Source organism: Netta rufina (assembly GCF_964035555.1).
Source record: "Netta rufina genome assembly, chromosome: 2".
Lineage (NCBI taxonomy): Eukaryota > Metazoa > Chordata > Aves > Anseriformes > Anatidae > Netta > Netta rufina.
In genome coordinates this window covers 78,757,089-78,780,623 of record NC_140124.1, presented here as the reverse complement: position 1 = coordinate 78,780,623, position 23,535 = coordinate 78,757,089, and the positions used below count along the sequence as shown (strand labels likewise).

General features: G+C 40.9%; 1 protein-coding gene across 1 annotated transcript in view; it reads right to left on the bottom strand.

The window, feature by feature from the left end:
• CDH20 (cadherin 20) overlaps nt 1–18,776 on the bottom strand; it is a gene marked incomplete at both ends in the record, with an annotated part of 35,511 nt that extends 16,735 nt beyond the window's left edge. Inside the window, 5 exons of the mRNA XM_084306815.1 lie at nt 3,524–3,711; nt 5,916–6,083; nt 9,314–9,433; nt 11,142–11,436; nt 18,534–18,776. Coding sequence (XP_084162941.1) covers nt 3,524–3,711; nt 5,916–6,083; nt 9,314–9,433; nt 11,142–11,436; nt 18,534–18,776 — 1,014 coding nt within the window. The remainder of the gene's footprint in view (nt 1–3,523; nt 3,712–5,915; nt 6,084–9,313; nt 9,434–11,141; nt 11,437–18,533) is intronic.
• Nucleotides 18,777–23,535: the final 4,759 nt, after the last annotated feature.

Sequence of the window (23,535 nt, the reverse complement as noted above, 5' to 3'; positions counted from 1 at the left end):
GATGAGATCCGAGTCTCATCGGCAGAGAGCCCTGGCTGCCAAGCTCCTAAATGGCTCTGGTGGCTGTAGGGGACAGGGCCAGTCTCTCTTGCAGGATCCTTCTCCAGTTTGCGTCAGTAATCCATCCTTCCTAGAGGTGTTCTTTTTTTTTCACTTCCTCAGTAAATGTCCTAAATGCAGGTTCCCAGTTTAGGTGTGCTGGCTGCTAGAACTTGAATCTCCTCCCTGCCTAGGGCATAGTTTAATTTCAAAGCATTGTAAGCTACCCCTGGCTTCTTCCTGGTGAAGCTCTTTCACTTTTCATTAAATACTCAAGTATTATTTGAAACAGGGAGCCAGAATGGCCCTTGTTCTTACCGAGATAATGGATAAAGAGAGATGAGCTTCCTCTGTTACTATTTTTTTAATGAATTTGATTTCCTTTCTAGATAAAACTACATATTTGGGGAACATGGATATAGAAATAATTGATGCCAACACTGAAGATTTTAATAAATAAATCTTTCATTTTCTTCCTCTTTCCTTTTCGCAAATCCCTGAAGAAAACGGATCCTCACCAAACCCTACTTAGACCTAAATGGAGATCTCCATATTTAACGTGCATTTTACCAGTCCTAATGAGAGATGACTAAAAGCATCTGACAACCAGAATGACAGCAGGGAAGAATCAGCCCAAAGCATACAAAAATCTTTCACCAGATTACATAGACCTTACAGAGGACACAGATGTACTTTCCAAACTGCAGTTAGAAGTTACGAGCAAGCCCACTGTGGTTAAATGGTCACCACCCTTTGCTTCTACACTCTGTGAGTTTTAATGCTGGAAGCCAGCACCACTGGACCCCCTTAACCGGCACAGCTCTTGAGCATGAAAAGCTTTGTACCAGGAAAGAAACTGCCCAATTCTCAGGTTTGTCCAGTGGGAGATTATATTTATTTTTGTTACATGGACAGCTTTCAAAATGTGTGCCCAGGAATGGGAACTGCTTTTCTTGTGCTGGGGCAGATGAAGACCCTGTATTACTGGAGATGCTGTGCAGCCATACAACACGTGCTGTGCAACCTGTGGTAGCAGGCAAAAGCAGAGGATCTAAAACTTAACTCCTGGTGCCCTCAGTTCCACCTGGTAAATCAGTGACTACTGCAGGCACAGCACCTGTCAGCAAGGATTTAACTAGATCTACAAATGTTTTACCCATTACTACAGAGTCATTATGGTCTACCAATTGCATATTTAAGCATTGTTAAAATAGCAATAAAATATATTCACATGATCAAGCAACAGTTATTGTCCATCTGGTGGGGAGCATGTAATGCAAAGCTTCCTAAACATATAGTAAGAAAGAGGGCATTATATCTCCTAGTTTCTCATGTGAAGAAAAGTGTGAGAAACATTGCACATATACTAAAAAGCTAAGTTGTATAAAGAGCAGTTAAATCACAGAAACACTTAAAGCTATAAAATCCAACTACATTAGGAAAAGAGTTAATTGCCTGGAGTGCTCAACTTAGAAAAAAATGAAAAATCAAACATGCCAGGCCACTACACGTCTGATGCTCCTGGGCTCAGACCAGCTCAGTTTGCGTTGGGCTCTCTCACTGTCAACTGCAGCTTAAACTTCTGAACCTTTTATGTGCCAGTGCCTCAACACAGCCACCCCCTTGTCAGATTTCTCTTCTGTGGGTGCATTCAAAAACCTTTCCTCAGTGATGCTCCCATGGGGAGGGCAAGCAGGTCATATCCTTTGAAGATTATGGCCGAGAGGAGAGGCACCTCACGGAAACATCTCCCTCTCCTCATTCACCATTCTCCAGCGCTGAGACAGGCACCAAGGGATGCACAGGTGGGATTTAGCTCTGTGAGAAAGCATTTCACTGGGCAGCAGCTGGTGAGGAGGGCAGCATGGGGCTCTGCCCTGGGTGCTGTGGTTGATGGTGGCTTGATAACCCACCTCTGCTCCCCAACAGTGTGAAAGTGATGGCAGGAAGAAGGGAGAGGCTGTCACTGTGGTGAGTAGCAGCCTCATGGATGGGGAGCTTTACAGGCACTGCAACTCCTTGAGAGGTGCTCAGTGTTGTGTGGGACTAGTTAGCTGAGATAAGTGCAGTTAAACAAGTGGTGGTCTCTGTAGCTGTGAATTCCAACTTTTTGATGTCCAGGATAAAAGCAGGATTAACATTAGTTATTTCTTTTGGGAAATCTGTCTAGAAAAATGAAAGGGAAAGTTTCTTTCAAAGAAGATTCCTTTCTGGCTTTAGAAATTCTCTCTCTACTCTCATTGTGATACCCTTTTCTAACAGTACCAATTGCACGTTTTTTTTTTTTTTTTTTTTTTAAATTGTTGGGTATATCCAAAGGACAGCTTTTCTGTGTTTGGCTACTGATAACCATACCATTACAGACAGCTGCAGGTATATACAGTATTTTACAAACATTTACATACAGTAGATGGATTGAGCAGTACTTATCCAGTAAGACTGATGCCATAAACATTTATAACTTCTCCTCATACAAATGGACATCTAGTAAAACTGTATTTGGAATAACCAAAGTCAAGTTTATCAACCTATGTACTCCAAATAAACTATTTGTCCCATCAATAAATAAATGAAAAATTACAGTAGATGTTTCATTCACCTTCTATTTCATTCCTGCAAAGCACTTAAGCACATGCTTAACTTTAGGGACCAGTGCACATAAACAAGAGTTGGAGAGAGGTGACCATAAATACATGCTTAAATGCTTTGCTGTAGGGCACACAGACTTGCAGGGTCAAATCTATCCCATGTGTTGTTCCATTTCTGTGCACAATTTTGTCCCAGGCTATTTTAAGGGAGAATGTATTTCCTTATTAGTACACTAGATACATTTAGGCAGAAATATGGTTACAATTTTATAACCTAGAAACGGAGTTGAACTTCTAGCATTTCTGTAAGATTGTAGAATAAATATCCTATAGCAGGGAGTCTAGCAAAATAGTCTATTCCTTTCTGCATAGCCTGCGGTACAGAGCACTAGCAGTTTCACAGCTGCCATTTTAGAGACAGCTTCTTCTAGCCTAATTAGCATTTATGGATCTTCAAGCAGCAATTAAAAAAAAAACTGCCTGGGTTTTATTGGTTTATAAATAATTCTAAGGCATGCTTTATTATTGTTTGTGGGACACCAGAGTGAAAAATGTGTACAGTTCAAATGCAAATATTGATCTAATTTCTTGCATTGTAGGATAATTAAGCTACAGAGAATATTTAAATAGATAAATAGTGAATCAGAATATTCCTTTGGTGGGAGAAGACATGTTTATGCTGATGCTGTCCCCACTTCTTAAAGGCTGTGCCGAAGAATGCGGTCTGTTTTCATTTTTCAGCAATGATTGTTAAAGAAATGGTGTTTTATGGCAGGAAAGGGGCTACTGTCATGTAATGGGAACCAAGTTACTACAGGCATAAGGGAATATTGCACACATAAAATGTAACCAAGACTGTTAGTCATATAAATTACTATAAAAATGAACTTTACTACCTTTCTCACAGTTATGATGCCAACTTGGTAATTAGGATCAGTGTTAATATCGAAGACATCCAGTCCATCTCCATCCACAAGGCTGTATTTCATCTCCGCATTAATGCCTTCATCCAGGTCTTTAGCAACCACGCGGCCCACAGTGGAGCTGACGGGAGCAGACTCCAGCACGCTCATCTGATAATGCTCTGGCACAAGCAGCAGAGAGAGACAGGGGAAAGAAAAGCAAGTTGTGAAAAGGAACTGAAAGCTGCACAGCGGTTCAAAGAGTAGATTGGGGCAGGCCACGATACCGCCTAGTCTGCCAGGAATCTCTCCCACCTTTCTTGGAGCTGAAACAGCAGTGTGATATTCTTGAAAAAAGCCACAGCCAGACAGAATTGCTAGGGAACATTTTATTTAGGTGTTTGTCATATCAACAGGTTTATTCAAAGGGTCCTTTTCAAAACAGCAGTATACCTGAAAATGGGAACTCGAGCTAAAAAAATAGGGCAATTAACACCAGTGCAGTTGCAGCCATGATACATAGCAGGGTATGAAAAAAATATTAATAGGACAGGCATCTTTTATTAGATCAGCTTGTACAACTGGAATAAACACAAACGTTCTGAGAACCACAAATCTTTCCTCAGGTCTGTCCAAACTTCTTTTTCAGCCTGGTACAATGCTTTAAGAGCTCAGAAGCTTGCCTGCTTTTTTCCAAATTTAACAGTGACTCTATTAAAATGTACTATGTCTCCCTACAAACCTTGTCTTGAACACATTTGGTGCATCACTAATTTGCTTAGCAGCAAGCCTGGGGAAAGAAAGAACGTCTATTTTAAAAATACGCTTTTTAAAAATATAAATGCTGTATCTAAAATACTTTCCTGCCATCATACTTTATGTCCAAACCTTCCTTGCTACACTCTGCCCAATTATTGAGTTTTACAAGGCAGAGTAATACCAAGGATAGGGTTTGATATATTCTCATTTTCCTTAATCAATACTTTGATATCAAATAGTTGCAATTCATGCCATTTTCAAAAGAGGATTGGCAATGATATGTTCAATAATTTGCTGTGAAAGGAGAAGAAAATTGGGGGTTGATGCTTCTTGCTGGTCTTAGTGGACTGTTTTGTTTTAGCAGTGCAACATGCAGAAACAGATGGAGAAGAATAGCAACAAATAGAACTGCAGGAGGTTTTGTTTCTCAGCCAGATAAGAAAAATTGGCAAAACTAAAATTGCTTGAGATTGATCTATGCTACCGAAAAATTTACTTTATTTTAAAAAAAAAAAAAAAAAAAACAACAAAGTAGAAACCTTGAAAGCTTTAGTTCAAACAAATCTAAAATGTTTCTTTCCAATTTTTAAAAGTAATATAGAATTATGCAGGTAAATTTGATCTAAAGTAATTTTACAAAAGAAAGAATAAAATATTGAAAATCTTGCTTTTAGACTAATTTCTGTAAATACAAATTATTGTTTCTGATAAGAGTGGAGGTGCCTTTCTTTCCATTGCATTAACTGTTGATGGTATATATTTTAGGGTTTAACTGTATATTCCCAAGTTTTAGATGAACCTTTACTGGAGAACACTGGTCGTGACAATGTACTCTACGCTAACAGCACAGTGATCAGATGCTCCTCTGCAGTGGCCTGGCTGGAGTGGTGAATGAATTATCTTTCAACTTCCAGTACTGCCACATGTCCCTGATATGATGGACATATGGACATCTTTTTGGAGATAGGATGAGGAAAGAACCAGGGCAGAAATAGCAGCCAAAGGTGATGGTTAGTCCGTTTCTTTCTTTCTTTCTTTCTTTCTTTCTTTCTTTCTTTCTTTCTTTCTTTCTTTCTTTCTTTCTTTCTTTCTTTCTTTCTTTCTTTCTTTCTTTCTTTCTTTCTTTCTTTCTTTCTTTCTTTCTTTCTTTCTTTCTCTCTCTCTCTCTCTCTCTCTCTCTCTCTCTCTCTCTCTTTCTCTCTTTCTCTTTCTCTCTCCCTCTCTCTCTCTCTTTCTTTCCTTCTTTCTCTCTCTCTCTTTCTTTCTTTCTCTCTCTCTCTTTCTTTTTCTTTTTCTCTCTTTCTCTCTCTCTTTCTCTCTCTCTTTCTCTCTTTTCCTCCCTTCCTTCCTTCCTTCCTCTCTTCCTCCCTTCTTCCCTTTCTGTAAATTAATTTTCCTCCCCTTAAAAAAGTGTTGCTTTTGATGATTTTGGCCGTTGGAAACCTTTCTTGAACGACAAACTATTGAATGCTCCGTTTTGACATTTTCTGAAGGGAAGTTCCTTCTTTGATCTGAAATTCTGCTCATCTCCAGTTATCGCTATACTGAGTTGGAAAATAGCTGTAATGAGAGCAGCTGTGCAGCCCAGCCACCCTTTTCTGCCCATCCTGATGTAGTGGGTACTCACTCTGTGGAAATCTGGGTGGATTGTCATTGACATCAGAGAGGGTGATGTTGACTGTGGTTGTTCCAGCTAATCCTCCCAGCTGTCCACCCATATCCTTGGCCTGGATAATCACTTCATAATATTCTTTTGCTTCTCTGTCCATGTTCATCAGAGCAGTCCTAATTAAGCCTGTGAGATTGAGAGGGGAAAGGGGTTTGGGGAGCAAAAGAAATGGCCATTAAAGAGTGCACAAACAAGGCAGGGTGGTCTTGCTCCTGCATCGTAGTCCCTGCATGAAGAATGAGACCAGACTGTGCATTCAGTCTCACCTTTGCTGGCACAGTAAAGTTCACCCAAATTAAATTTAGGCTAACAGAAGGTGTGAATTTTAAAGGAGCCCAGTTAAAGTGCATCAGCTGTGGGGCAGGCTGCCTGCTCAAAATTAAAACGCTGCCTTCCAAGGGAGCTGGAAAAGTATTTCGGGAACAGAGTGCGCAGCGCTGAATTACGGCCCTGCTCAGGCTGAAAACGTCCGTGCAAAAGGGGGAAGCAAAGCGATCAGTGCAAAGCTACACCACGACGAGTTTTACAGGGCACCCCTCCACACGCAGCCCTGGAGGCAAGCCAAGGAAAGCCACGGGCTTCGCTCGCCCTCTTTGGCCAGAGGCGACGGGAGCAGAGTTTGTGGGGCGCTGGAAATGCCGCCCTGTGGGAGCAAGAGGGCAGGGGTGGCCGTCCCTTTGCTGAGGGGCGACACTTCTGCGACAGGCCGTGAGGTGGCAGCAACGCTTCTCCTATGGAGGCTGCCAGCAGCCGGCCCCAGGAACGGGACGCTGCAGCGCCCAGGGCCCATGCCAGGCCGGGCAGGGGTATAGGGGTGTCCCACCACACGGCTGTGGTACATGTGGGGGTCCCACCACACGGCTGTGGTACGTGTTGGTGTCCCACCACACAGCCATAGCAATGGTGGGTGTCCCAGCACCCGTCCCCCTCAGCCCCAGCACCCACCCCGTTCGCGCATCTCAACATGCGCCGCTTGCACATCCAGACACTGCTGGCCTGAGTGATGGGCGTTTAGTCTTTATTTTTAGCAGACAGACAATGTATGGGTTTAATAAAAAAGCAGTAAAAAGATATTGCATTGGCAATTATCGCTGTATGTAAAAGGAAAGAAATAGCGACCAGAACTGAACAATTTGCAGTGCACTATTTTATTCGTGCTACCTGGAGTCCTTAAGAGCCTCATCTTGCGAAGTTGAGCGACTCCCACGAAGTGCTGTAGCTCCTCAACTCTCATGAATGTAAATAAGATACGAAAACACATAGCACTTTGGAAAAGTATTTTCTTGATAAAGAAATACTTTGTATGGAATTTCCACTCCTGGCTTGTCCTTAATACAGCACAAGCTACAGCTAAAAAAGACAATGGTGCCTACATTTGGGGCCTCTTGTCCCTAGACGAGGGCTAGTTCAGCACACCAGCACTCAGAGCCACATCAGAGTCCCACACTCCCTCTTCTCCCACCTCCATCCTCCTCTGACAGGGTTGGCTCTTCTGGGAAAGCTGTGCAGGTAACTGGCATTTTTTAAAGGAAAATGTAGGTTCCTACAAGGTCCCCATCACCTGGATGCTTGGCCTCCCTATGTAATGTCTGTTGGAGGGGATCATACTTCTCCAAGCAGGACATAGAGTAGTAGCCATGCAGGGAGTCTCCTATGCTTCTGCATACAACTGGTTGGCGAAGGAATAATCCCTTCCTTTGGGGAGGGCTCAGATCCTCCAAAATTAGGTGCAGGTATCATTTCTTTCAGCAGACTGAGTGGGGCTTACTTTTAAAGACTAGTAAAGAGCAGAGGTGATGTCCCTTCTTTTCTATAACAGACAAATGGTTTCTTGGGATGTGGGAGACTCAGGTGCCTTTCCCTACTACACTTGAGGGGACTTAAATCCACATTTTTTACCTTCTAGGAGAATATGATCACGGACAGGCCGTAAAAGTACTCTGGGAAAAAGTAGGAGGAGAATCTCAGCCCGTCCTTGAAGTGATTTACATATACATTAATATGACACTTGTGAGGCCAGCAGCAGCACAAAACCAGGAGCGCTATTCTTGAGCTAGTTTATGTTGGGAGGTGAATGATAAAGACCTCAAGTTCTGCTGACAGACGAATATATTGAAATGGGTTGCCCACCACCATATGCTTTGCTCGCTAGCCACCACTACAAAGGAATTGGTGATGATTTATGGACCAGTTCTGCTTTAGGAGAATGTGGGAGGGACAACTGCATTTTGTGGGTTAGAGAACACTGCAGGTCAGTTTGGGAAGCTCATTTGAGTTCTGTGCCTGTGATGGGAGAACAGTTTCTGGATCACAACTGTATGCAGCCTAAATGGGTGCCTTGATGACTGCTTGTGAAGGCTGAGGCTGCCCTGAATGTATCCTGAGATGCAGGACTAAGTGACTGGGAAATTTCTAAATGGAGAAAGAGGATGTTTTCTGGGTTAAATAGCAACCAAGTACATGATTTTGTACTTAGGGACCTACCTTCTGCCTAAATTGCACTCCATTTGTTAAGTCTATACTAGATCTGAAGCTGAATATTGCCTCTGCTTTCTTAGAAATCATTCAACACTAACAAAAAATATGCCCTTATTTGTCTGTGCTTTATAAGCTGATTCCGAAATGAACATTACTGTTTTCGTATAGGGCAGACTTGCCACATACAAATTTGTCTTTGGATAATGCACCTATTCCATAAACTGCTAACTTTCAGAAGTGGATTATGTATTTTTTTTTCTTTTCTTTTTTTTTTTTTTTTTTTTTTTTCTTCTTCTTCTTATTTTGTACCCTACGGCTCAGCAGTGACTATCATCTCATGATTTTCTGACCTTAGCACTACAGATGCCCTTTAGAAACTGTCAAAACCTGTCAGATTCCTCTTTTGGATATAATCCTTAGCTATATACACAAAAAGAGTGAGAAAGCAAGTAAAACAGAGAGGTTGTCTTGTAGATAAATTTAAGGTTATTAACAAGAACACCCTTAGGTAAAACTACTCTAGATAACTGCATCCTTCAACTTGTACTTTCCAGTTCTGGTTACCAAGTAGATCTGTTGAAGTCATCATTCCAGTGATAAAAGCCAACAAGGATGTTTGCAGCACTGAACACACACACAGCTCCCTAACTGCAGAATATAGTCATTCAAATGAAAATATCAGTGCAGAGAGCACATCCTTCTTCTGGGGTTCATTACAACAGTCTTGCTCTAACCCTTTCAGAGTGCTGCCCTATGTTGGCTCCATGCCATTGAAACATGTTTCTGTGGCCACAGTCATGATGCACTGCTTTTTCTTTCTGCTTGAAATGTTTTCTTTCAGTTTTTACATTGGCTCATTCCCTGGTGAAATGATATACCTGTCCGAGAGTCCACAGAGAAATATGGTTGTCCTTGGAGAATACTGTACACTACTCTCGCACTGTTCCCATAGGTTGGGTCATCAGCATCTGTTGCTGTCACCTGGATAACAGAGGTGCCTGAAAAAATAAAACAACAAAACAAAACCAAACAAAACCGAACATGAGGTAAGACCTTGTGCGATAAAGAGCTATCTTGAAAAGCACACAGTTCAAAACAAATTGAAATGTCTAACAAGCTTTCCCACACCAAATTTTTCCATTTGATGCTGGAAGTGTTTGTACTTACTGCTCATACTTGTATCTCATTAGCACTAGAGATTAATAGGCATAAATTCATCAAGCATCTTTAAGAAGATATAAAAGTGCAAGTACTCTATGTACCATAGTTGCAAAATTGCTTATCTAACAGTACTTTGTGGTGGTTTGCAGACAGTGATTAGTGATATGCTATTTGCTTCTTTCCCCCCCTTTTTGGCTTTAAAATGTTATTTAAAGTCATTTCAAATAACATCAATAGGTATTCTGACATAAATCACGAATTGTCATGGATGCTGTAGGTTGACTAAGGGATGTAAATTGCCCACAAATATTGGGCACGAAGGGATGGATGTCTCTCTGAGATAATCTCTCTCCAGCATTGCAGTTTACATTGCATGAAGTAGAGATTATACCCTGCTAAAGTGCCTTGTGGACCCTGCAGAGATGCATATACTTTTCTTTCTTTCTTTTTTTTTTTTTTTCAATTGGTTTTCAAGGTCTGCTTCCTCTAAAGCTAATAATGGCTTGTAGGTGATGTAATTTATCAAGAGCAAGGAGAAGGTGAGATGTAACTGTTTGAAATATATGAGAGTTTTGACTCCTTAAAATGTCAGACAATGCCTTTATGAATGTATCTACTCTTCTACGTAATGTTTTGTGTTAGAAACAAATCTAGCGTTACTATATACACATTGGAAAAATAACCAAATTCAAACTACTTGCTAATATTAACAAACATTATTTCTGAATGGAACTTTTGAATTTGATACTTGTCTCTAGCTTTATGTCAACATCATACTGAAGAATGAGAAGTTGAAGCATATCGGTAACTTCAAAACATGTGATTTATCTCATATTATCTCTGTAATGATTTATCTGGGCCAGAAAGCAATATGCATCTCCAAAAGGAAGAAAAAATCCAGAAAAAATAGTATTTTATGTGGCTATTGGAATTGCTATATGATAACAGTGTAGGTAGGTAGGCGGGTATTTGCCTTCTGTCAGCACTGCAATAATGGGACTGTTTTTGACATGATCCCACTTTCTAAGAAAGTGTGGAGCAAATAGCACCAGATCTTTGGGATGCAGGCTTACTGGTTCAGAAGGAGCAAAGTTGCTAAAAATTGTTGTCATGTCTATAGGATTTCAAGGGCTCCAGGACACTATTTCGGCTCTCAGTATGACCTAACATAGGTTTCTAGAATTGTGTTATTTTCTGGCTGGTAATGGATGTCTAATGGTCATTACTATTACTACCATCTGATGGCAGGGGAAAAGTGGCACTACACATTATTGCAAGTTGTCTGAGGATGACATGTTCAAATTACACCCTTTTTCAGCTCTTCAGCTCCCCTTCATATATATATATTTTTAGAGGTGCCCAGTGGATGGTGGTGTAAAGCTTACATTCCTTCTGAGGCAGCCAGGCACCCCTGGGGAAGCTCTCCTGTCCTGCAGCTTTCACAAAGGGCAAAAGCTGAGTCCAAGGAGTCAGGGAATTGATGTTTTGCTGACCATCACTAGGTTGGTTATAGGGGCGAAGAGACTCCACAAAATCTTGTCTTACCCACAGGTGACATTTCCGGTACAGAGGCTACATATGGTCCATCCAGGAATTTGGGCTCATTGTCGTTGATGTCTTGGATTTTGATGATGAACTCTGACTCCGGTTCCATTGGCCTGCCCGTTCTCCTGTCCAGAGCCTGTGCCCTCAGGGTGTACTGCGACCTTTCTTCCCGGTCCAGTCTCTGAATGGCATGAATGTCCCCTGTGGTATCATCGATTGTAAACACAATGCCAGCTCCCTCTCCCGAGAGGATGTATTTGATGGAACCATCTCCTCTATCCATGTCAGAGTGGAGCTGTGGAAAAGACCAGGACTCAATTAGACCATGAGCGGGGCAAGCAGCTGCTGAGAGATGCTAAGCACATGAATGTCCTGAGCATTTTGGTCTCACTGTTGGGACTCACAAGCTGGTTTTAATGAACTTGTTTTGCTGAAAGAGGAAATGCTTAGTAAAGCCTGTGTCACAGAGTTGCAATTAAAAACCCTGTTCTGTCTTCCCATTTCTGCACCCACAACTGTGCCAGAAGAAAAGAGGGACTCCCAAACAGGAACAGGTTCAGTGTCTTTTTCAAATCTCACTCAGCACAAGAATTATCTTTTGCCCAATTGCAATGGCCATTGAGGAGGACTCAGTGCCAGGCTTGGGATAAGGAGAGGTCAGCAAAAATACAGACTGCTTGCTCACGTGACTTAAGAGAAGTTAGATATTCCACAGGTAGCATAACATTGGGCAGATGAGTTAAATCTGTTTGTGACCAAGGGTGAAGCAGTATGGAAGAGCTATTCAGCTACTGTCATGACTCAGAAATCTGAAAATTTTCATGTGAAAATTGTAGCAAAAAAAATTAAGCTGGACCATTACATCTTCAGGCAAGAATTATTGTCAAACACTATGTACGGTAAGCAACGAGGAACATTTGAGTGTGGCCGTAGCAGTATATACAGATGAGAGGCATCCCAGATATTCTAGGGAATTACCAAACGGATTTATTGCATGACTGCTAATTAGTTCTGAGCAGCCACAGATTGCTGAGAATGCAATAGAACAGAGGAAAAGTAAATGCAGTGCTAATTATCATCTAAAACAGAGAAACAAATCATCCTGGGGACTACCATTCTGTTAGACACCTGGTTCCCTCTGAAATACTGGAATGACTATCAAAAGACAAACAAATCACTTAATTTCACTCACACTATGAGGCTGCTTAACCGTAATGCTCATGCTTCTGTGCTTTTGAGGAACAGAGCATAAAAACCTGTCCAATGCTCAGAGAATGGTGCTGGTTCAGTCCTAATGAGCAGGACAGTAATAGAACTGAGGAGCAAGAATGAAAATGAGATTTTAAAGAATGGCTCAGGTGCGAATACTGTTCTCAAATGAGATTATCATATTGGGAAATAAATAGGAATTTAATTATTATTAATATTATTATTAACGATAAAAAAAAAAAACAAAAACACACCACCCAATTATCAAAGTGGCCTCACTTCAGTTAAGCACATTTTAAAATGCACACGAGCTAGTTTTCTCAAGAGATGTGGTCAGAAATAAGTGTAAATAAGTGCGTGTTTAATGCTTTGGTGAATTCAAAGGACATATAGGAATAATTGTGGAGGACGGGGCCAAATACAGGTAAATATCTTTACTAGAGAGAAAAATCTTGGAATAACAAACTGGATATATGAACACAGGACTGGTGGGATTTGAAGAATGAATCCTGATGGAAAATTCATGTGGAAAAGCAGAAGTCAAACCACATGCATTTGATTAGAGGCTATTCTCTCAAGCAAGCAAGAAGAAATCTCATCTCTGAGTTGAGACATGGAAACACAGACAGAGCTATACAAAACTTTATCATTGAGGAAGAAGTTTTGTGGAGATGTGGACAAATTGTGCTATCTGACCTAAGCATTTCTAATGCAAGTGGACCAGCTCTTTAGCTGTTATAGGGCACATGATCTTATCAACTTCATTGCTCACAGACCATTTCCCCAGTGATGGGTCTGGATGGAAGATGCTCATTCTCTGGTGGTTGTTTTCCTTACTTGCCTCTCAGTGCAGTGCAATACCTACACAAAATGTGGGTCTTGAGCTGTTTTTAGGGTAGGTCTGAGGTGGGATCTATGGATTTTCTATGGCACTTGCCACCCTGGAGAGGGGCCTGTACTTAGTGGCACATTGGCTCTTAAAGACTGGTGTGATGACGATTGTTAAAGGCAGGTACCCATCTGCCACAGCAGAACTCCAAAGTGGCTGTAAGAGCTAAAGGTACAGATTGTGACAAGTGTCTTGTCAGGTAATTGATACTTCATTTCATCTCTTTTCTCCTGGTCTCTGCGTGGCTACTGCATCTGAGAAACATTAGTCCTTTGGAGGAATGCTGGCAGCTCTCAGGTGATGGATCAGCTAAATGCAGGAAGAGCAAGCCCAGACAATGCATGTATTGGCAAAAACAGCTAAATTTAGATGACTGCCATGTGTATTAATTCTTACATAGGCACCAGAACTGCAAACTGGCGTATCTTCAGGAAACAGCATTTTGTGATTAATTTAAAGAAAAACCTAGTGGTTGTCATTATTTACCCTAAGCACTCATAACTCAGAGATTATCATTGTTGTAGCTAGTAAACAAGATGCTTCCAGAAGGAGGACACTATTATAGCTTTTCAAATTGATTCAGCTACATCTTGGGCATTTATTTTAGTGCATCAGTGCGTCAGTGAGAGAGTGCAGCTGCTCAGACAGATACAGATGTTAGACCTGACTGGGGAATTATAACTGGGCCTGATGGAAGAAAATGTGTTTTGGAACATCAGCGAATCTTCATTAAATTGGAAAAAGGAAAGAAAAAGTAAAAGGCAAAGGCAGAGAAAAGACGCAGGAAAAAAATGAGAAGAGGAAGAGGAAGAGGAAAGGAAAAAGAAAAAAGAAGAAGAAGAAGAAGAAGAAGAAGAAGAAGAAGAAGAAGAAGAAAAAGAAGAAAAAGAAAAAGAAGAAAAAGAAAGAAGAAAAAAAAAGAAAATAAAAATAAAAAGAAGAAGAAGAAGAAGAAGAACAAGAACAAGAAGAACAAGAACAAGAAGAACAAGAACAAGAAGAACAAGAGAAAGAGAAAGAAGAAAGAAGAAGAAAAGAAAAAGAAAAGAAAAAGAAAAGAAAAAGAAAAAGAAAAAGAAAAAGAAAAAGAAAAAGAAAAAGAAAAAGAAAAAGAAAAAGAAAAAGAAAAAGAAAAAGAAAAAGAAAAAGAAGGAAGAAGAAGAAGAAGAAAAAGAAAAAGAAAAAGAAAAAGAAGGAAGAAGAAGAAGAAGAAGAGAAAGAGAAAGAAGAAAGAAGAAGGGAAGAGAAGGGAAGGGAAGGGAAGGGAAGGGAAGGGAAGGGAAGGGAAGGGAAGGGAAGGGAAGGGAAGGGAAGGGAAGGGAAGGGAAGGGAAGGGAAGGGAAGGGAAGGGAAGGGAAGGGAAGGGAAGGGAAGGGAAAAAGAAAACATTTTAAAATAGCAGACAGTGTCCTGGAAAGTTCAAAAGACTTAGAAGAAGTTACTGAATAAAATAATGGGTTAAATTACACCTCTGTCCAAAGCCCTATTTGGAATGAATGCATTTGTGTAGGGAGCAAACTAGGAATGACCGTGGCACACTAATAAGAACTTGGGAGTACAAGTTCTCTGTCTAACTGTGATTTGTTAAAAGCATTGGGTCTCAACCAAGTCAAGGCAATAAGAAATGTTAGCAATAGTTCTGCAACTTCTCATATAGCCTGCTCTTTCCAGACAAAATGAAAAAAAAAACAAAAAAAAAAAAAAAAAAGAGGATAAGAGTTAATAATTACAGACTGTAATAAGTCAGAAAGAATTTGGTGTCCAAAGGGACTGATGCTCTCACACCATTGCAATGACAAGCCCAGTATCAGAACAGTACAGTTTTGAAGTGTATGTAGAAGTCACTGTACTGGAAAGGTGATCCAGTATTAAGCTGGCTCTGTTTTATGGGTGGTACAATAAATTGTGCTGCCATGTGGCTGACACAAAAGTAGGAGGAATTCATTTGTACTTTCTCCTCCATATTAAAGAATGAACTATGGGAGGGATGAAAGAGATAAACCCTGAGAAATTGTTACCTGCATCAACCCAAGCTGCTGCTTTTGATAAGGATAGTACAAAGATTAAGGAGGCTGTATCTGCACCTAAACGACATGTTTTTCTGGCAAAGAGCATGTGCAAGAAAGTGGTGTTTCCAGGGGCATCTCAGGGAAGGAATCATGCAGATCCTCTAAACACGCTGTGATTCTGTCCTTGACGTGCTCTCCCATCTCTGCCTCCAGGGACGTAGCACCTGCAGGGGATTTTTGTGAGGATGCATGAGAGTATTTGGTTGATCTGGAGTGATAGTCTGTAGACAGGATGCATTTTATTCACTCATTCAGCTGCTGCGGTTCAAATGCCTTGTTCCTTTGAAAGAGGACTACAGAGTCTCTGACACTGCAAAGTGGTGAAATCTGTCACCAATTCAATTACTGAAGCAGTTTGGGATGCTGGACAAATGTGGAAAATGCCTGTTGCAGCACATGTGGGGGCTTTGGTTTCCCTAGTTCATCCTATTAGCCAATAATGGCCACCTATAAGAAAGCTGAAGTCTTGTATTTATCTGCTGTGGGGAAACCTCTGAAGCTAAGATACTTTACGTTAGAATAATGAGCACTGGAGAAAAGCAAAAATTGTACTGACTTCACCTCAGGAAGTTTCCTTCCATTTCTCTGCCCAATAGATATTTTACACCATGCCTCATAGGTACGTAGGAAAGAACATTTGTTACAGCAGACTTGAAAATTGTATTAGGCAAGCCTGGACCCAGGGTTCAAGTCAAAGTTATTTTTGGTTTGCTCCAGTATTGCGTGGCTAGCCAGAAACAGCCATACAAGAGCATCAGAGGAGCTACTCTCTTACGGGAAGCCTTCAGAGTATGAAATAAATATAACTGGATCAATGCTATATGCTGTTTCCTTCTGACACGGGCTAGAGAAAGCAGACAGACAACAGCAAGGCCCAGCTAGCAGGACGTTGCAGGGTGCTGTGGGTGGTTTGGGTTAGGGGAGGCTCTGCCTGTCCAGCAGGAGACACAGGGTGGTTTCAAGGGCTGGTGCTCGCACTGAGGCTGTGGGCCTGAGGTCCTTCTGCATAGCTCCACGCGAGCTATTTCTGTGCCTGCCTGGGGTGACTTGGGCTGAAAAATTTCTGTCCTGCCAGAACAATTAATTCATCCCACAGCCTATTCCCTGCTGACCCCTTTCCTAAGGATCCCCAAGGAACAGGCGGCACGGATGATGGCTTGTAGTAGGCTGCAGCTTCTTCCAAGGCCTGCACCTTCAGCTGTTTGGCCTTTCCCTCCTGGCAGCCACCACCCTTCAACACACCGCTCCCCTAGCTGCTGGGTGCCCAGCTTAGGGATGGGAGAGGATATCTGAGCCCCAAAGGCCCATTTTGGCAGCACGATTCCCTGGTGGCCGGTCTACATGGAGCAGACGTAGGAGGCCTACGGAGCAATCTAGCCAGCAGCTCACAAGTGTGTGGGGTTAATTGGCCCTGTTAAGCCTGAGAGATAATGAGCCCTTCTTGCACCTGTGCCAACCCAGCTGTGGTGTAGGCCATCCTGGAGAGAGAGAGCTCACTCAGGGCAGCTTGGCCCTTTGTGTGGTGGAACATGAAGAGTCATCGCTGCTTCCCTCAGTTTGTCAGAGCTGAGCAGGAGCAAGCTCAGGAGCACTGCTGGCTGTGCCAAGTTTTTGTGCTCCTAATGACACAAGTCTAAAGAAAATATAATTTGGCTTCTTCCAGTACTTGCTGTAGCTAAAATTCAACTCACAGTGTAAGTCTGGATTTCTTTCAGATGAAATTGAGTACGTGAAATAATATGTTTGGCCATTGTTCCAAAGCTGTGAATTGCATGAAAATAAATATTAATTTCTTTAATCAATAGAGATATCATGAGCAGAAAAGCTAGGTACAGAGATGAATGAAGACTAATGTGGTCTCATTTGATGGCAATCACTAGTAATACAACTGCTATGAGGGGAAGGAAGGAGAGCACATCTTGCTGTCAGTCACACAAGAATAAATCAGGAGGAGGTCCTTTGAAGCCAGTGGATTCATTTTGATTTATACTGGTGTGACTGAGGGCACAGTTTAGCTCTTTGTGGGTGTAAAACCATAAATACAAGTCCAAAATTGGCCTCTGGATTTGTAATACTTTTTTTTTTTTTTTCCTTTCCCTGCAGATTGATAGCTTGGAAGGAAAAAAAAAAGATATGTGATCATGTAAAAATAAGCAATGAAATCTGAAGGAATTGTTTTCTGACGTAATTTCTTAGTTCTTAATCTGTCATATCAACCTATATTGTAGTATGTGTTTATCATCTAGACATGTAAAATCATAACTGTATTGTTCAAACACTCAACTACACTAACCCTCTCCCTCCCACTTTTCCCACATTTGTCACCTCTATTTTAACTAGATGCAAACCTAGTGCTGCCAATAAGCCTTTGAATAGCAGGTCAATATGTTAAACAGTTCATAGTCTGTACAAATGTTGGGAAAGCAAAATAAGGAGGATGGATATAGTGAAGTAGACTGTGATGGCAGACATTACTAAGCCTGATTTCCATCTGCTTGTATCTAAAGGAGCTACAGAAAAGTGAATGCAAAGTACTACCAGGTAGATGGGGTAAGTTTAGCAATCCATTTTGCAAATATCTGTAGTAATGTATGGATTGTTAGTGTGTAAGGGAGCTGAAAATTTGGCTCTGCAAATTGGATTTAATAAACTGTCCTTCTATCTTTCTATATTTGGAGCAACTTCTTTGTAGTCCACAGAATTAACCTGGGGTCAAGCTGTGGTTAGCAAGGAGATATTCTGACCCTAGAGATTTGCAGAAAGCGAAACCTGAAATGTCAGTTTTCATGAGATACTGGCTCTTTCATTTGATTGTGAATTTCATCTTCCAGCTGACTTGATCACAGACAGAAGCATGATCACAAATGCTTCCTTTCTTTCCTTATCCTCCTATGTCAATATAACCTTGCTTTGTCTTGACATTGTAAGAGTCCCTGGAAAGATCACTGCAGATTTTCTAACACTACCTCAATTACAGCTGATGATGGCTACTGAAGATCTCTTTGAAATAGGCAAATATATTGACAGCACCTTTAAACAAAAATTCTTCACAACTGAAGGTGACACTGAAGCTCTTGGGAGCTGAAGTGAAATTAATGTGGGTGGATTCACTGCCAGAAAGAAGGTAGAGACAAGGCACTTAGAGAAACTTCCCATGTTTTGCCACAGTCTGCAGGTACAGAGATGCATACACTGTGCCAGATATCCTCCTGGTGCAGCTCTTACCTTCCCAACATACAGAGGGTCAGTTCCTGTGTACTCCTCCAGAACGAAGAACTGGTTCCACACCCAGCTCCTCTTCATACGCTGATGCAGCTTGTCTGACAGGTTGTCTTCTGGCCCTTCAGTGAGTGGCCTGGCACTTCCTGACAGCACAGTTGTAGTAAGGTCCATCAGTCCCCAAAAATACAAGGAGACCCCAAGTCCAAGCAAGTTCTTTGCATTTCTCATTCTACCCGAAGTCCCCATATACGAGGGTTGACTTAGAAGTCAAAGCACAGTATCTTAGGTCCCGTGAGAAGAAAGTAGGTCCTTTTTGTAGTCCTTTGAAATGTCCAAGAGAGATCCCGGTTCTGGGAATGACAGCCTCCTGTAAAGTTAAAGGAAATTCATAGGAGGATGTTTTTTTCCCCCAAGGAAAAAGAGTTTCCTCGATAGGCAAATATGCTATAAAATATTTAATCTTCAATATAAAAATATAATAACAGGATGCACAAATTCTGAAGCTAGGAATACTATTACCATATAAGCTGCAGAACTGGAACCTCAGATACAAGAATCACCAGGGCTTAGTCAATAAGTAAGAGTGCTCTACTTTGCTAACTTAGCTGTAGTGTTGCTTTATAGTATTGATTGGCATGAGTTAAGTGCATACTCTTTAGAAATATTTATGACCAGAAGTCATTAGAGAATATTTAAAAACTCTTCACTCTGGAAATTTATAATAGCTGGTGAACACTTTTTGGCAACTGGCTTTTTCTTTCTGTTTAGAAACCAGGTCATTGTCATTACACACACGTGCATGCCAACATGTCTACTTAAATACACATATTGCTACATTGCAAACCTTGAATTTCATTTCTAGTAGCTGCAAGTTATTTCTGTTTTTAATTATTCTTTAAACCTTTCCCGTTTCTTGAACTCAGTTTTCACACTCTGCTGCCTCCTCTCTGAGGAGCTGATTGCTGCTACAAATGCAACATTTCTGGAATTTGAATGGTCAGTTAATCATTTTATAACCCACAAAAGGTTTCAGAGTGCTGACGGTCACATGCTATTATGTGATATGTCCAACCAAGTCAAGCTAACACATTTTTCCTCCACAAGCCTGAAAGACCTGTTTAGGCTGAGGAATGCTGACCTCTGTCAGAGGACACTTTCTCATCAGTCTAGGATCTTTTGTTGTCATGAAGTCAGATTAGTTGGTGACCTCACTCCAGGCTATGGATTGGAGCAACCCTTTCCTTCACCGTTTTCCTGGGTTTAACGATGTGATGCTGCACTCAAGCTACTCTGCCAAAACACTCCATACATCCTCTGTGGGCCCAGTGTTTTTGCTCGGCTCTCAATTCTCTTCGAGACAAATGGACTCATTAGGAAAGGCATATTGGGCTCTGAGGCTTAAGCGAGTAGTATAATTTCATTTTACTGCCATTCTATAGTTAAGTCTTTAGGCTTAATTAATTGTTTTATCCTGTGGAAATAAAAAGCAGTAGGAGACATCTGTCAAATATTCCTAATTGAAATTCGTGAAAGATTTCAGAATCTTAAGAAGTATTTTAAACATTTGCACAATAATATTTTGAAGTAAAGACTGAGACGGTACAATGCTCTCAACAGAGAAGAAGAGAGCGTTAGAAAATTCCCCGGCATCCGAGTTGATGTAACTGGAGGCCTGGGACCCTTAGAAATCTACTGAAACAGCAATTCAGAATTTAATTCAGAAGTTCACTGAAGTCTGAAAAAGGCAGCTTAAGTCTGGAGTAAATGTCCACAAGGGAAGTAAACCCAAAATAACTATCTTAGGCTGATTTCTGTACACAACAATGTTTCCAGGTATGAAGCCCAGAAGGAATATGACTACACAGTGCTGCTGGTAGTGAAGCATAAAAAAACCACAACTAGCATGCTCTTACCTTGAAAAGTTTAAAACTTAAGGTTAGGTACAAGAAAGGAAGGACAAACTATGACCACAACCACAGAACATGGTAGATCTCTTTTAAGCACAGCAATTTACAGAACTGCCAATTATGTAATATGTAAATATGGGCTACATAATGTAGATAAGGGCTACATAATCCTTAGCTCCCAATAGCCAAAATACAGTTACACTTGGGGAAAGGAGGCTGAAGTCCATATCACATCATAGGTACATACACCTTGCTCTTAGCATGTTGTCAACAGCAAGTTTTTCTCTGCAAAGACATGACTGATAGTGTTTTACTGGTGAATAAAGGTGGGGAGAAGCCTCCCACAACTGCTGTCCACAATCTGAGGGAACCAATCACTGCCTCCACCGTGTAACGAAGGGAGAGCAGAGGCCGGCAGGGTCCAAGGTCCCACATGGAGTTTTTACTTTAAGAAGTTCCATCTCCTGTATGTTAGTTACATTTTTGTCTGTATGACCAAAGAAGTGACACTACATGATGAACCAATTCAATGAGAATTGGCAATGAGAATTATGTTTATAGGTGAATGCCCAAGCCATGAATTCAGAACTAAAGGTGCCAGTTGTCTCCTGCAATTAAATTCAGCCAACAAGAGTCAATAGTCAAGGTAGTATTGAGATATGGATAAAAAAAATCACAGAACTTCCTATTCCCAGTGCAATCCTACTTAAAGGAGGGTGACTATTAGAAAACTTGCCATTATGCAATAAAAAATCTTGTAGAGGGATGTTCCTTTCCCATTTAATGGCAGCCCACAATGACATGGTCATATATTTTTATAGCAAGGGGAGATCACACCAGAGATGAAGTGCCTCAGATTGTTTATTTGGTGTGCTAGTACCAGAGTTTCTGGTTGTCTCATTCCTTTCCAAAACTTGAACAAGCAGGCTCAAACTTGTCACATTTTCCTTCTTGCCTAAAGGCAAATTACTACTATTAATAACAGTGTTTAATCACAAATAGTTCCTCTACCTCTGAAATTGAAAGAGAATTAGCTTTTTTTTTTTTTTTTTCCTATCTCAGGTTTTCAGTTCATATTAAAAGAATGAAAATGACTTTTGTAAACTTCTGGCCTGTGGTGCTCTTGATCTCCTTGGGGCTCCTTTTCCTCAGCTTTACCTACTGTTGGCCCCTGGATCTGCAAGGGGTACTATTTCTCTAACAAGGTATTTCTCATCAGCATAAAAGGCGCTGATGTACAGGCAGGGATTGAACTGTGTGTTAGTACAAGAGATAGCTGAGGTACAGATAAGGTCATGGAAGACTGGGTCCTTCAGAGTACTTGTGTAGATGATGGCTGCTTCATCAGCTGAGTGTGATGGATGAGGATGGAGTCATTTGGACTGTAGATACAACAGTTGGTGAGGATGATGGCCATATGCTTTGAGTGTGCTAACTTGGTGGGGTCTCTAGCCCCCAAGTAGACCTTGGAGCTTTTTGCCACAGATGGATGACACAAGCATTGAGGCAGAGTCTGTGCTGCCTCAGGCTGGGTAGTTCTTTACAGGGGGATCAGGAGGACTGGTCATACAGCAAGGCACTTGTTGGCATGATTGAGTGAGACCTCTAACATTCTCTTAATTCAAGTTGTTTCTTGGAGCCCTTCAAAACATGCTCTGAAGGATATCTGTGGATATCTGCAAAGATGGAATTGATGCTGTCATATGACTCTTTGTTATATGAAATACATTATAGAAACTCATGTTTCATGGCTCAGAATGGGGGTGAGATAAAGATTTTAAAGCAGTAAAGGGAGGGAAATCTTGTTTTGCTTGTTCACACATGCACACAAAAAATAAGATATTAAGCCTAAGAAGATTTCATGGCCACAGCCTGCACAGGGTTATTTTATTTTTCAAGACAAGATTAAGTGTGTTTCAGAACCTGGTTTGTTACCCACAGCTGAGTACCCCATTAAAATAAGCTTAGCTGCATCTGTGCAGTTTAGATCCCTGACCCAAAGGGAACACCTTTCTTGGCCCTGCTTTTGTGATGAATATTTGATTACTAGCTCAGTTGTTTAGGCTACTTTTTTTCCTGCTCTTGCCTTGCAGATGTTGCTGAAAATCTTTTTTTCTTGCCACTCAACAGCAACAAATATGGCTTTTGGCTTCATAAAGACCCGTGAAGATCTAATTGAACCCTGTGCAACTGGTGGCCTATACACAACACAAAGGAAGCATCTAATTGTTCTGCACGAAAGAGTCACAATAATGCACTTTCCACTGTTGCAAATACAAATTTCTCTTTCAGCACATTCTGTGCAAATAAAATAGGCATATTCCAAGTGTGAGCTCTAGTTCGTGCTCCATTTTTAAAGACTCACCCAGCCCCCCTCCCCTCCATATTTGTACAGTAATTAAACTATTCTTAATTTAATATCTAATTCTGGTCAAAGATGAAAAGGAAAAAGAAATATCTGCCAGAACTGACTTCTAGCATTTCTTGCATGTGACCCATTTATCATGTTAATTCTGAAGGGAACAGCACTCCCAAAGAAAGGATAAAAATATTAATAGTTTGGATGACCATGCAGAGAGTTCCACTGGGATTGAAATGTATTGTGCTCAATACATATTTACATAAATGCCAAGGATTTTATAGTCAAAAAGCTGAAACTTGAAAAGGCTTATACACATGCTTAGTGCATTTGTCATTTAGAGCAAGTGGTCTCCCACAAAGTCAGTGGATTATTTGCATTCATAAAATTAATTACATGGTTGCATCTTTTGTCCTTGGTCCTTCCAATGGATTTTGTTGTGTGGACCCAGCACTCATGTAGAATACTACAGAGTTTACTGGATCTTATGTGGGTACATTGCCTGAGCAGAGGCAATTCACTTACAGGAGACATATTACACTGAAAAAAGTGGGGAAGAAAGAGGCAATCATTTTCAAATTCAGCCCCCAACTTTCTCTGTACATAAATACACAGATATGTGTGATAAATTTTCTCTGTACATAAATACATAAATGTGTGTGATATTTTATATATATATATATAAATGCTTCTTAGCAGCACATACCCTGAACTAAGATTATGTTTTGAACTAAGAAAA